The 13997-nt window shown below is 39.2% G+C and overlaps 1 protein-coding gene across 50 annotated transcripts in view; it reads left to right on the forward strand.

The window, feature by feature from the left end:
- LOC127362243 (coagulation factor XIII B chain-like) overlaps nucleotides 1-13997 on the forward strand; it is a 44326-nt gene that overhangs the window by 20130 nt on the left and 10199 nt on the right. For 6 of the 50 annotated variants that reach the window (XR_007884412.1, XR_007884422.1, XR_007884419.1 and 3 more), the window contains exons 14-20: nucleotides 345-362; nucleotides 513-2560; nucleotides 2649-2786; nucleotides 3175-3279; nucleotides 3459-3515; nucleotides 3867-4028; nucleotides 4121-4282. The exons of 5 other annotated variants lie outside the window; for them this stretch is intronic. Coding sequence is in view for 31 of the 45 variants with exons in the window: in XM_051397917.1 (XP_051253877.1) it covers nucleotides 3867-4028; nucleotides 4121-4282; nucleotides 5207-5220 (338 nt within the window). In the remaining 14 variants the exon portion in view is untranslated. Of the gene's footprint in view, nucleotides 1-344; nucleotides 363-509; nucleotides 2561-2648; nucleotides 2787-3174; nucleotides 3280-3458; nucleotides 3516-3866; nucleotides 4029-4120; nucleotides 4283-5206; nucleotides 5225-5371; nucleotides 5652-8791; nucleotides 8954-9045; nucleotides 9208-13997 lie in introns of those variants that run through there. 39 more of the 50 variants (XM_051397858.1, XM_051397902.1, XM_051397866.1 and 36 more) reach the window with 20 other exon arrangements.

A 13997-nucleotide genomic window follows, 5' to 3' on the forward strand; every position in this document is an offset into this window, starting at 1 on the left:
AAGGGAGAGATGCACACCAACAAAGGCCTGTTTCGCTTTAGTCCCCACTATGCCCCCAGTTCAGCCACATGACCCTCTCCTGTTTCACCACACTAGTTCCTGTTGCCCCACAACCCCACAAAGCAAGGTGATGAATAAAATACCTCAAAATACCAATAGACAAATCTTGTCAAGGAATTTGTTGACAAAAATAAAAAACATTACTGTTGTCCTTAAAGAACAGAACAGATGTTCCTCAGTAGGTTCAGCCATTCACAGATTGAATGAATTAGACCTTAATAAGAGAAGTTTGTGAATTTAACTGCTTACTGAATTATTCACTGCTGTTATTACATTATTTTTAGGTAATAGGTACTGATTGGGTAAGTGTCACTTTTTGATTTACATTTTTTAATGAATTCCATTATTGTATAATCCATATTGTATTTAATGTTGGACACACTTTGTTGTATCCAGCAGTTTTACATGAATTAACTATTCACAATATTTCTTATTGTTTGTGTTGTAAGCAGAGTCACTGCCTGTAAAGTCTAGCAGAGGAGCTACTGCTGGACTCACAACCAAGGCCAAGTTTTGAAGTTCCTCCATCGGAAACAACTATGTTAAAAAAATGTCATCACATTTGTATTTGATCTTTTCAAACCAGTTATTGCTTTGATTCCATTTTGATGGAAAATACATAAACACAATGTTGGAGCTGATTGTTTACCGACAGTCATCTTATATCTTTCTGATTAGAACTGTTAATGCACTTTGAATACATAAATAAAGTTTATGTGGCCTACGGTAGTCTGTATAAAATGTTTGACAGAAATCTTAACAAAGTCCTTCTGAACATGGATATATCAGTAACAGTAATAGTAGTAATGGTCATAGACAGTAATTCTTCTAATATTGATCTGCTTGATACAACATCAGTGCAAAGCATGCAGACAGACGGACAGGCAGACTCACAAATGCCATGGTCAGTTTCAATGATGTCACAACTTTATTTCTCAGTCAGTGAGGAATCTTATATTTAGATTTAAAATCTTTTGAGTGTGGGTTTTATTATCCAACGCTCACTATACAAAGCTGACTTAATTCAAGTAAATGTCACTTTTTTGTCAGTTTGATCTTATTTGGAGTTATTTTAGCTTGACACAAGGGACATATTAGCTATAGGACCTCCAGTATGCTTTGACACTGACTTTAAGACGTTTCAAAACAAAAACATCTTATTTCAAGTTTTAGTCTTTGGGCTTACATTACCGTATTCTTGACTTTATCTTGGAGGAAGATATCTAATTTTAAGATGAAGATTTTTGTTTGCATTAGTTCATTTTTGTCACACCTGTTGATGACAGTAGCACCTCAGATGATTTATATTCCTTTCAGTAAAACATACAAAACTATAGTCTCTGAATAATCATTACAATCCCCAATGAAATAGACCAGAATGAAGCAGATGTAGGTAACTGACTCATACTCTACATGAGATGATTCAATGTGCAGGTTTAGTGTATATCAGATATTACAAACCTTCACTGACTTCACCAAAGCTGAGTATTTGCTCTGAAGAGGTTTGCTCTTACGATGAGTCAATTTAGAGATCACCAGATTTAAACTTTAACAGGCTTGTTACTTGGACCTGTTTTGTCATTCACAATGTTAATAATAATATCTGCTCTTGTAAGTGGATGGTTAGTTGAGTCTCATCCTAACATCATGGTAGAGTATGAGATCTGAGTGTATTAAAGGTATGTGTTGTTCTCCGAAGTAACTGATGACCAAATGTGTGTTTTTAGATATTATGTAAATCCAGAAGTGGACCAGACTGATAAATAACTGAATCAAGGCAGGCACAAGACTGACCTCTGATCACACCAGGCCAGGAAATTATTTTGAAATTTGGACTCTAAATAATCAAATTGATTGTTGTAGAGAGAGTTATACAGCAAATGATCCATTGGTAGTATTTTAGTTCTACACAGAAATACACTAATCATTGTCACAGGTCTTTCCCAAACAAATAAATAAAAACAATAAATACAAATAACAGTGTGCTTCTCCTTGAAGTTCATAATGTGACAGTAAATGAATGAAATTAATTAACAGTATCATCTGAGGTCAAGAAACAAAACCGAACACAGTCAGGTTTGTTCATTTAACCAAGATAGATTAACAAAAGTGACTGATCTGAATTTGAAGTGTTGCAAACATTTATTTCTCATATTGACAATAATTAACTATTAAAGTAACGTAAAAAAAATTTGAGTTTGACTGTATTTCTGTATTCCTATAGGTGTGTGTGTGTGTGTGTGTGTGTGTGTGTGTGTGTGTGTGTGTGTGTGTGTGCGCGTGCGTGCGTGCGTGCGTGCGTGCGTGCGTGCGTGCGTGTGTGTGTTGTGTGTTTGGTCAACAAATGTTTTGGGGGAAGGCTCTCATCAGTTATTAACTGGTTCTGATCTGGACTAGGCTTTCAGTTCTACGTTTTCGCGGGACGATTTAGCTCCTGACAAAATGTGCATCAGATATCTTGGATTCCTTCTTCTGATTTGGTTTCCTGGAGGGCTGCATGGTAAGAATATTAAATACTTTAACCACCATTTGAATTCCTTAAAAACAAATACCGTCACTGTAGAGTAATCCTGTTTATTGTATTTTAGCACAAAGTGCAACACAGTCCTGTGCTGCTCCCAGACTGGATGGTGGTTTCTTTGTCCCAAAACAAGAGACTTATTCTGATGGAACCACTCTGAGCTTTACCTGCAATAACGGAACCTGGACTGAAGGCCCAACGAGCAGTAAGTGGACAGTGTGCTGAGATATACAGTGCTTAAACCTTTCATAAAATGTAAAAGAGACAATTGAACTTTTCCTAAACTGAACAGTGATTGTTTAACCATATGTATCTTAAAAAACACCAGACCTGGCTAATTTTGCCACATGGTGAAAGTGTGTGCATGGGCCTGTAGTCAGAGAGATATTCTGTATGTAAGTGTTATACCTAATACTGTAGTTATCAGGTCAACAGGTAAATAAGCAGAAAGACTTCAGTTTGTTTTAGTCTGAAAATGAATAATGTTGGCCTCTGTCTAGCTAAAGTCTGTTTACATTTTGACAATTGATGCATCTCTATTTTATCAAATATCTCTCTAAAGTGTAGTGTTTCTATAATATTTTTTCACTCAGGGAGAGGAACTGGATCAGACACTGGACGTGGTGGATCCACAGTGGGAGGAGCAGGTGGGGGACACACTACACTGACTGGCAGTGGGACACAACCTGCAGGTACAGGTAGGTTAATGTCATTGTAGGCAAAATTGTATTTTAAAGTAGATTGAATAATCATAATTAAATAACTTCATTTTCCTTTTTTTTCATGAAAAGCATCGAAAACTTTTGGAAAGAAATAGATAGCAATGAAAATCCCAAAGTGATACTAACTGCTGTGTCTTCTGTTGTGTGTCTTACAGGATCTTCTACAACCTCTGGCTCAAATGGGGGAGACAGCAGTCCTTCATTTGTACCAAGTAAATCATTCAGATTATTTTCTCCTTTTACTTCACATGTATCAGACTTGGTTCATATATTTACTTGGTGTAACTTTTCAGTTTTTCTTCACTATCAGTGAAAGTCCATTTATCATTCAGGTTTGGTTAGGTTTAGACACAAAAATCATCTTGGTTAGAGTATGTGAATGAATTGTCATTTCTTAAACTTTTTTCCCCTCACGTTCAAATATCAGAATAAAATGTCTTCCCTCTTGTAAGTGGAGGTTCTTAAAAACTGGTATGAACCATTAGACACAGAGGATTTTCTTTTACTAGAGCTGCTTCAGATCAACATCATGACAATGTTAAATAACCTCTTTTTTACTTCAGTCAGCCGCTGTGGAACACACCCATTCCTTGAAAACGGTATTGTTGTGGACGTGAATCAAATGTTTTTGAAAAACCAATGTAACGGCTTTTACACACAAGTCGGCCCAGACACTGTGGTGTGTCACAACGATGGTACCTGGTCAAAACTGCCCGAGTGTAAAGGTACAGACAAGTCAATGCTACTTTTTCTCATTCCAAATGTCTATGAGAAATGTTATCCAAATAATGATACATTTTCTCTTTATTTTGTGCAGAGTCATTCTGTGTACTGGATCCTGCTCAGTATGTTGGGTCCAATGTTATAATAACTACAAAGGAATATCTAAAGGAAGGAGAGAAGAAGTATTTTCCCTGTATTTGGGATCGTTATTTCAGTATTTTTCAGTGCACTGAAAGAAGAATAACTATGTCCAGATGTAAGTACATAAATGATCTCTTCACAGTTTAATTTGCCACAATGCTTTTAGTTTCAGCCTTTAACTCTCTAGGATCGGATTCACTATATCTAATATAGTGTGAAAAAGAATATTGAAAGAAAAGAACAGTCTGTCTGTCCCCTTTGTCTCCTGTCTGTCTCAGTTCTTACTTATACGCACTCAGACAGACTGATCTCTGTGACAGTTTTCTTTATTATCTGATCATCGGTTTCAGTGTTATAGATGCACCTACATTGGTATGCAAACCCCTGGATCGACTAAATGTTCCGTGAACCGGTGTTCAACCGATGTTTTGATTTTAAAGTTATGAATAGGTTGACTGAAGCTTTGCTACTAACAGCGTCTCCACTCTGGTGAAAGATAAAAGGTCAACGAAAGGGTCACGTGACAAGAGCGACGAGAGTAATGTTAGCACAGCATGGCTTGTTGGTATGTTAACAAACATGTTCGACAACGCAATTATTGTATCGAACCATATCGTTTTATATTAAAATGCATCGTCCCTGAATCAAATCATAGCCCACATACTGTATCTAGATACGTATTGGATTGTCTTAGAAGGGAGAGATGCACACCAACAAAGGCCTGTTTCGCTTTAGCCCCCACTATGCCCCCCAGTTCAGCCACACGACCCTCTCCTGTTTCACCACACTAGTTCCTGTTGCCCCACAACCCCACAAAGCAAGGTGATGAGTAAAATACCTCAAAATACCAATAGACAAATCTTGTCAAGGAATTTGTTGACAAAAATAAAAAACATTACTGTTGTCCTTAAAGAACAGAACAGATGTTCCTCAGTAGGTTCAGCCATTCACAGATTGAATGAATTAGACCTTAATAAGAGAAGTTTGTGAATTTAACTACTTACTGAATTATTCACTGCTGTTATTACATTATTTTTAGGTAATAGGTACTGATTGGGTAAGTGTCACTTTTTGATTTACATTTTTTAATGAATTCCATTATTGTATAATCCATATTGTATTTAATGTTGGACACACTTTGTTGTATCCAGCAGTTTTACATGAATTAACTATTCACAATATTTCTTATTGTTTGTGTTGTAAGCAGAGTCACTGCCTGTAAAGTCTAGCAGAGGAGCTACTGCTGGACTCACAACCAAGGCCAAGTTTTGAAGTTCCTCCATCGGAAACAACTATGTTAAAAAAATGTCATCACATTTGTATTTGATCTTTTCAAACCAGTTATTGCTTTGATTCCATTTTGATGGAAAATACATAAACACAATGTTGGAGCTGATTGTTTACCGACAGTCATCTTATATCTTTCTGATTAGAACTGTTAATGCACTTTGAATACATAAATAAAGTTTATGTGGCCTACGGTAGTCTGTATAAAAAGTTTGACAGAAATCTTAACAAAGTCCTTCTGAACATGGATATATCAGTAACAGTAATAGTAGTAATGGTCATAGACAGTAATTCTTCTAATATTGATCTGCTTGATACAACATCAGTGCAAAGCATGCAGACAGACGGACAGACAGACTCACAAATGCCATGGTCAGTTTCAATGATGTCACAACTTTATTTCTCAGTCAGTGAGGAATCTTATATTTAGATTTAAAATCTTTTGAGAGGGTATTATTATCCAACGCTCACTTTACACGGCTGACTTAATTCAAGTAAATGTCACTTTTTTGTCAGTTTGATCTTATTTGGAGTTATTTTAGCTTGACACAAGGGACATATTAGCTATAGGACCTCCAGTATGCTTTGACACTGACTTTAAGCTCTGACGTTTCAAAACAAAAACATCTTATTTCAAGTTTTAGTCTTTTGGCTTACATTACCGTATTCTTGACTTTATCTTGGAGGAAGATATCTAATTTTAAGATGAAGATTTTTGTTTGCATTAGTTCATTTTTGTCAGCCTGTTGATGACAGTAGCACCTCAGATGATTTATATTCCTTTCAGTAAAACAATACAAAACTATAGTCTCAGAATAATCATTACAATCCCCAATGAAATAGACCAGAATGAAGCAGATGTAGGTAACTGACTCATACTCTACATGAGATGATTCAATGTGCAGGTTTAGTGTATATCAGATATTACAAACCTTCACTGACTTCACCAAAGCTGAGTATTTGCTCTGAAGAGGTTTGCTCTTACGATGAGTCAATTTAGAGATCACCAGATTTAAACTTTAACAGGCTTGTTACTTGGACCTGTTTTGTCATTCACAATGTTAATAATAATATCTGCTCTTGTAAGTGGATGGTTAGTTGAGTCTCATCCTAACATCCTGGTAGAGTATCAGATCTGAGTGTATTAAAGGTATGTGATGTTCTCCGAAGTAACTGATGACCAAATGTGTGTTTTTAGATATTATGTAAATCCAGAAGTTGACCAGACTGATAAATAACTGAATCAGGGCAGGCACAAGACTGACCTCTGATCACACCATGCCAGGAAATTATTTTGAAATTTGGACTCTAAATAATCAAATTGATTGTTGTAGAGAGAGTTATACAGCAAATGATCCATTGGTAGTATTTTAGTTCTACACAGAAATACACTTATCATTGTCACAGGTCTTTCCCAAACAAATAAATAAAAACAATAAATACAAATAACAGTGTGCTTCTCCTTGAAGTTCATAATATGACAGTAAATGGATGAAATTGATTAACAGTATCATCTGAGGTCAAGAAACAAAACCGAACACAGTCAGGTTTGTTCATTTAACCAAGATAGATTAACAAAAGTGACTGATCTGAATTTGAAGTGTTGCAAACATTTATTTCTCATATTGACAATAATTAACTATTAAAGTAACGTAAAAAAAATTTGAGTTTGACTGTATTTCTGTATTCCTATAGGTGTGTGTGTTTGAGTGTGTGTGTGTGTGTGTGTGTGTGTGTGTGTGCGTGCGTGCGTGCGTGCGTGCGTGCGTGCGTGTGTGTGTGTTTGTGTGTGTGTGTGTGTGTGTGTGTGTGTGTGTGTGTGTGTGTGTGTGTGTGTGTGTGTGTGCGTGTGTGTGTGTATGTTTGGTCAACAAATGTTTTGGGGGAAGGCTCTCATCAGTTATTAACTGGTTCTGATCTGGACTAGGCTTTCAGTTCTACGTTTTCGCGGGACGATTTAGCTCCTGACAAAATGTGCATCAGATATCTTGGATTCCTTCTTCTGATTTGGTTTCCTGGAGGGCTGCATGGTAAGAATATTAAATACTTTAACCACCATTTGAATTCCTTAAAAACAAATACAGTCACTGTAGAGTAATCCTGTTTATTGTATTTTAGCACAAAGTGCAACACAGTCCTGTGCTGCTCCCAGACTGGATGGTGGTTTCTTTGTCCCAAAACAAGAGACTTATTCTGATGGAACCACTCTGAGCTTTACCTGCAATAACGGAACCTGGACTGAAGGCCCAATGAGCAGTAAGTGGACAATGTGCTGAGATATACAGTGCTTAAACCTTTCATAAAATGTAAAAGAGATAATTGAACTTTTCCTAAACTGAACAGTGATTGTTTAACCATATGTATCTTAAAAAACACCAGACCTGGCTAATTTTGCCACATGGTGAAAGTGTGTGCATGGGCCTGTAGTCAGAGAGATATTCTGTATGTAAGTGTTATACCTAATACTGTAGTTATCAGGTCAACAGGTAAATAAGCAGAAAGACTTCAGTTTGTTTTAGTCTGAAAATGAATAATGTTGGCCTCTGTCTAGCTAAAGTCTGTTTACATTTTGACAATTGATGCATCTCTATTTTATCAAATATCTCTCTAAAGTGTAGTGTTTCTATAATATTTTTTCACTCAGGGAGAGGAACTGGATCAGACACTGGACGTGGTGGATCCACAGTGGGAGGAGCAGGTGGGGGACACACTACACTGACTGGCAGTGGGACACAACCTGCAGGTACAGGTAGGTTAATGTCATTGTAGGCAAAATTGTATTTTAAAGTAGATTGAATAATCATAATTAAATAACTTCATTTTCCTTTTTTTTCATGAAAAGCATCGAAAACTTTTGGAAAGAAATAGATAGCAATGAAAATCCCAAAGTGATACTAACTGCTGTGTCTTCTGTTGTGTGTCTTACAGGATCTTCTACAACCTCTGGCTCAAATGGGGGAGACAGCATTCCTTCATTTGTACCAAGTAAATCATTCTGATTATTTTCTCCTTTTACTTCACATGTATCAGACTTGGTTCATATATTTACTTGGTGTAACTTTTCAGTTTTTCTTCACTATCAGTGAAAGTCCATTTATCATTCAGGTTTGGTTAGGTTTAGACACAACAATCATCTTGGTTAGAGTATGTGAATGAATTGTCATTTCTTAAACTTTTTTCCCCTCACGTTCAAATATTAGAATAAAATGTCTTCCCTCTTGTAAGTGGAAGTTCTTAAAAACTGGTATGAACCATTAGACACAGAAGATTTTCTTTTACTAGTGCTGCTTCAGATCAACATCATGACCATGTTAAATAACCTCTTTTTTTACTTCAGTCAGCCGCTGTGGAACACACCCAGTCCTTGAAAACGGTGTTGTTATGGAAGTGAATCAAATGTTTTTGAAATACCAATGTAACAGCTTTTACACACAAGTCGGTCCAGACACTGTGGTGTGTCACAACGATGGTACCTGGTCAAAACTGCCCGAGTGTAAAGGTACAGACAAGTCAGTGCTACTTTTTCTCATTCCAAATGTCTATGAGAAATGTTATCCAAATAATGATACATTTTCTCTTTATTTTGTGCAGAATCATTCTGTGTCCTGGATCCTGCTCAGCATGTTGTGTCCAATGTTATAATAACTACAAAGGAATATCTAAAGGAAGGAGAGAAGAAGTATTTTCCCTGTATTTGGCATAGTTATTTCAGTCTTTTTCAGTGCACTGAAAGAAGAATAACTATGTCCAGGTGTAAGTACATAAATGATCTCTTCACAGTTTAATTTGCCACAATGCTTTTAGTTTCAGCCTTTTTATTGTCAGAGAACACATATGAATATTAACTCTCTAGGATCTGATTCACTATATCCCAGATAGTGTGAAAAAGAATATTGAAGGAAAAGAACAGTCTGCCTGTCCCTTTTGTCTCCTGTCTGTCTCAGTTCTTACTTATATGCACTCAGACAGACTGATCTCTGTGACAGTTTTCTTTATTATCTGATCATCATGGACGAGGAACTTGTCGTCTATCTGTATGATTGATCCAATCATTTTGGAGACATACTTCATCAACTCACCTTCATCCCTGCATCCAGATAAAGGCCAGAGTCTGCCTTACTGTTACAGTAAAGACCACCACTCTTTCAAACACCACACGTCCAACTGGCCAAGATCAAGACAATCCTCATGCAAATATATAATAGTCAGCTTACCACAACTGGACATGGCTCGCGTGCTAAACATGTCCAACTGGACAATTGCTCTCTTGTCGCGTGCTTTCAATGACAAGAACATTATTTTTAATGGAAACAGCAATAAAGCCGAACTATTCAAACTTTCAAGCTTCTCGAATCCTTCCATTGCTAGCCCTCCTGCCTTTACCCTTGCAATCCTGTAGGGGTGTACCCCTGGATTGACTAAATGTTCCGTGAACCGGTCGATGTTTTGATTTTAAAGTTATGAATGGGTTGACTGAAGCTTTGCTGCTAACAGCGTCTCCACTCTGGTGAAAGATAAAAGGTCAACGAAAGGGTCTTGTGACATGAGCGCCGAAAGTAATGTTAGTGTTATGAGTTTCAAATTGTGTAACTGGAGTAACAAATGATTTTTATTGGGGTTCACTGCTCTCAACTCTCCTAGAGGAAACCCTGGAAAACAGAATCACGGAGTCAGTGAGTGAAAGAGCGAACCGCCATCTTCGTCTCCAAATCTCTGTCTGAGAGAAGAGGGAGGCTTCTCTCACGTAGGCACCGTGGTACAACGATACCCGTACTTTGGTTCCGCTTTCTTTTCTTTCCCCCTACATTAATATTGTCTTTCACAATAATTTCACTCTGAACATACACACATTTTTTTCCCCCAACAAAACACATTCCAACTCTCAATGAGTGTGTCCTATAAAGTGCATATTTCAGATCTCATGTGGTGAGTATGCAATGTATGGTGTATATATTCCTACAGGTATGTATAAAATGTATAGGGTATGTGTGATTCAGGTAAGTATAAAATGTATAATGTATGAGTCCTTCAAGTAGGTATGAAATGTATGATGTATGAGTGGTTCAACAAAGTATGAAATGTATGGTATTTGGGTTTGTTTTTTTTTCATGGCATCTCATCCACAGTGAGCTGGGTACACGACAGGTAGGTAAGGGTATGGGGCGATGGATGGGGGTTGGAAGTGGTGGAAGTATTGTGTACAGAGACACTGGTAAGTACTCTGTACTGGCTGGATTCCAACTGCACTCACAGTCGGCCGCGGGTGATACGCTGGTTGACCCAGGGATGGGTAAGTAAACACATAACCTGGCCGTCTTTCTCTCGTGGACTGTCTTAGCGGAATCTGATGTTCAGGTTGTGGTGTGAGGACATTGTTCTCTTGATGGACAGCGTGCAGTTCCTCTTGAACAGTTGCAGGTTGAAGCTGCTCCATGTCATGTTCATCCTCACTGGATGTCCCCTGTTCCTCACCTCTAACACTCTCTCTGTCCTGTTCAGGTTCTGCGTGGATTGTTTCTCCCAGGTAGGTCTCATTCTGTTCAGATCTGTTTTGGAAGTCAGGAGTAACATGTGGTCAGGTAAATGACTTTCAGCTCTTGGTTTCTCCATCGGTATTCGCAACTAGTAACGAGGCACGCCTTCCTCTTCCTCAGAGTCACTTATATCTGGGCTCTGTGTCTCATGTGTGGGTTTCAGGGTGCCTGAAGCTCTCTTCTTTCTCTTTTGTGACTCAGCTGAGTTGGTGGTCGGGTTCTGAAGAGGTTCTACAGGTAGGTTGTTGACTTGTAACAGGAGGTTCCTGTGCAGAGTGCGAACTGGTCGGCCTCCCGCCTCAGGGCTTACTTTGTAGACAGGGTAATCTCCAACCTGTTCTCTCACGATGTAGATAAGCTGCTCCCAGTACGGTTTAAGCCTTCCAGGGCCCCCTCGTTCATTGAGATTGCATGCAAGGACTCTGTCCCCAGGCTGAAGAACCACACCTCTGCTCCTTTTATTGTAGTATGTCTTTCCTTTGGAACTGGACTGTCGGCTGTTTGCGTCTACTATTTGGTATGCCTCAACCATTTTTCCTGCCCATTTCTCAGCATATCCTCTTGGTCCATTGTTTTCAGTCCCCTCATCTGTTATGAAGCCGAAGAGGATGTCAACAGGGAGGCAAGAATGTCGGCCATACAACAAAAAGTACGGGGAGAAACCTGTGGCCTCGTGCCTTGCACAATTATATGCATGGAGTACATGGGGCAGGTGGTCCTTCCAACTCTCCTTCTCTTTCTCTCCCAGGGTGCGGAGCATCTGCAGTAGTGTGCGATTGAGTCTTTCTGCAGGATTGCCCTGCGGGTGGTACGGAGAGGTTCTCAAGTGGGCGACACCAGCTAATTGCCTGAAGTCATATTTATAAGATCGCTCGCAGTTTGTACATGTTAACGATGAATCTTCAATAAATACTACAGTTAGTCATGGAGTTCCACAAGGTTCTGTACTTGGACCAATACTATTTACTTTATATATGCTCCCTTTAGGCAACATTATTAGGAATCACTCCATTAACTTTCACTTTTATGCAGATGATATGCAGTTATATCTATCAATCAAGCCCGATGAAATTAATCAATTATCTAAATTACAAACATGTCTTAAGGACATAAAATCTTGGATGACCTGCAATTTTCTGATGTTAAACTCCTCGAAATTCTTGTTCTTGGGCCCAAAAACCTTAGAGACTCACTGTCTAAAGATATAGTTATTCTAGATGGCATTAACTTGGCCTCTAGCACCACTGTCAGGAATCTTGGAGTTATCTTTGATCAGGATTTGTCATTTAACTCCCACATAAAGCAGACCTCTAGGACTGCCTTCTTTCATTTATGTAATATTACAAAAATTAGACACATACTATCACAGACAGATGCAGAAAAACTAATCCATGCATTTGTTACTTCAAGGCTGGATTACTGCAACTCTTTATTATCAGGTTGCCCCAATAAGTCCATTAAAACGCTCCAATTAATTCAGAACGCTGCAGTACGAGTACTGACAGGAACTAGAAAAAGAGATCACATCTCTCCTGTACTAGCTTCTTGCATTGGCTCCCTGTAAAATGTAGAATAGAATTAAGACATTCCTCTTTGATAAAGCTTATAGTTAGGGCTGGATCAGGTGAGTCCTGAACCATCCCTTAGTTATGCTGCTATAGGCCTAGACTATCGGGTGATTTCCCATGGTGCACTGAGCTCCTCCCTTCCTCTCTCTTTCTGCACTCATTCATGTTCCATTAATGCATGTTACTAACTTCACTTCTTCCCCGGAGTTCTTGTGCTTTCTCGTCTCGCAGGTTCTTATCGATCCTGGTGAAGCCTCCTGCCATGGTCCTGCTAGATTGCCATTGCCAATACTGTTGTTGCTGTGCACCTGTCTGTCTGTCTGTCTGTCTCTCCTCACTCTCTCTCTCTCTCTCTCTCTCTCACCCCAACTGGTCGAGACAGACGACCACCCACCTAAAGCCGAAGGATCTGTCCTAGGTTTCTGCCTTTGTAATTCTGTAATTAATGTTTTAAAGAGTTTGGTCTAGACCTGCTCTATTTGAAAAGTGTCCTGAGATAACTTCTGTTATGAATTGGCGCTATACAAATAAAATTGAATTGAATTGAATTCTCAAACTCTCGACCCTGGTCATGGGGGAGTTTGGCCAGGTATCCAAAGCTGGGGATGAAATCATTGAAAAGCCGGTCAGCAGCCATCTTACCAGCCTTGTTCCTGGTGGGGTAGGCTTGCGCGAATCTGGTAAAGTGATCAACCACTACCAAGATATACTCGTATCCACCTCTGCAGGCCTCCAGGTGAAGGAAACGATGCACACCAGCTCGAGGGGCGTATTTGATGTAATAATTCCCATTAGTGCTCTTTCATGTGTGGCTGGCTTCTTCTGTTTAATGCAAGAGCACTTCCTGGTCACATGCTCCTCTATCTCTCTTTTCACGAAAGGCCGGTAGAATCGCTCCCTCGCTAGGCTCAGAACTTTCTCAACACCAATATGACACATGTTGTTATGCAGCTGGGTGAGTACCGTTCGTTTGTAGGTGGCAGGCAGGACCAGTTGTCGTCGACCTGCACTCTTCCTGTAGAGATGGTCATCCTCTATGTGTAATCTGCACCACTCTCTTAACAGCCTCCTTGCGTGTGTCCATTCTCCCTCTGTCATCCTCTGTTAATGGTGTGTCGTTTTTCTTCAACTCCATCACCTTCCCATACAGCACATACTGCCTCCTCCGATAACTCTTCCGAACACTCAGCCATGAAGGTGTCGATGTCCAGGGGGCAGCATGATAAGGTGTTGGCATTGATGTTGGTTTTGCCTGGCCGGTATTTGATGTCAAAGTGGAAATCGGCCAGCTGCCCCACCCACCGGTGACCCACTGCGTTGAGCTTGGCAGTACTCAGAATATATGTGAGGGGATTATTGTCTGTGAATACTGTGAAATGCAGGGAGTAGAATAGGTAGTCCCGGAACTTTTCACATATCACCCACTTCAACGCGAGGAATT

Source organism: Dicentrarchus labrax, unplaced genomic scaffold, assembly GCF_905237075.1.
Source record: "Dicentrarchus labrax unplaced genomic scaffold, dlabrax2021, whole genome shotgun sequence".
Lineage (NCBI taxonomy): Eukaryota > Metazoa > Chordata > Actinopteri > Moronidae > Dicentrarchus > Dicentrarchus labrax.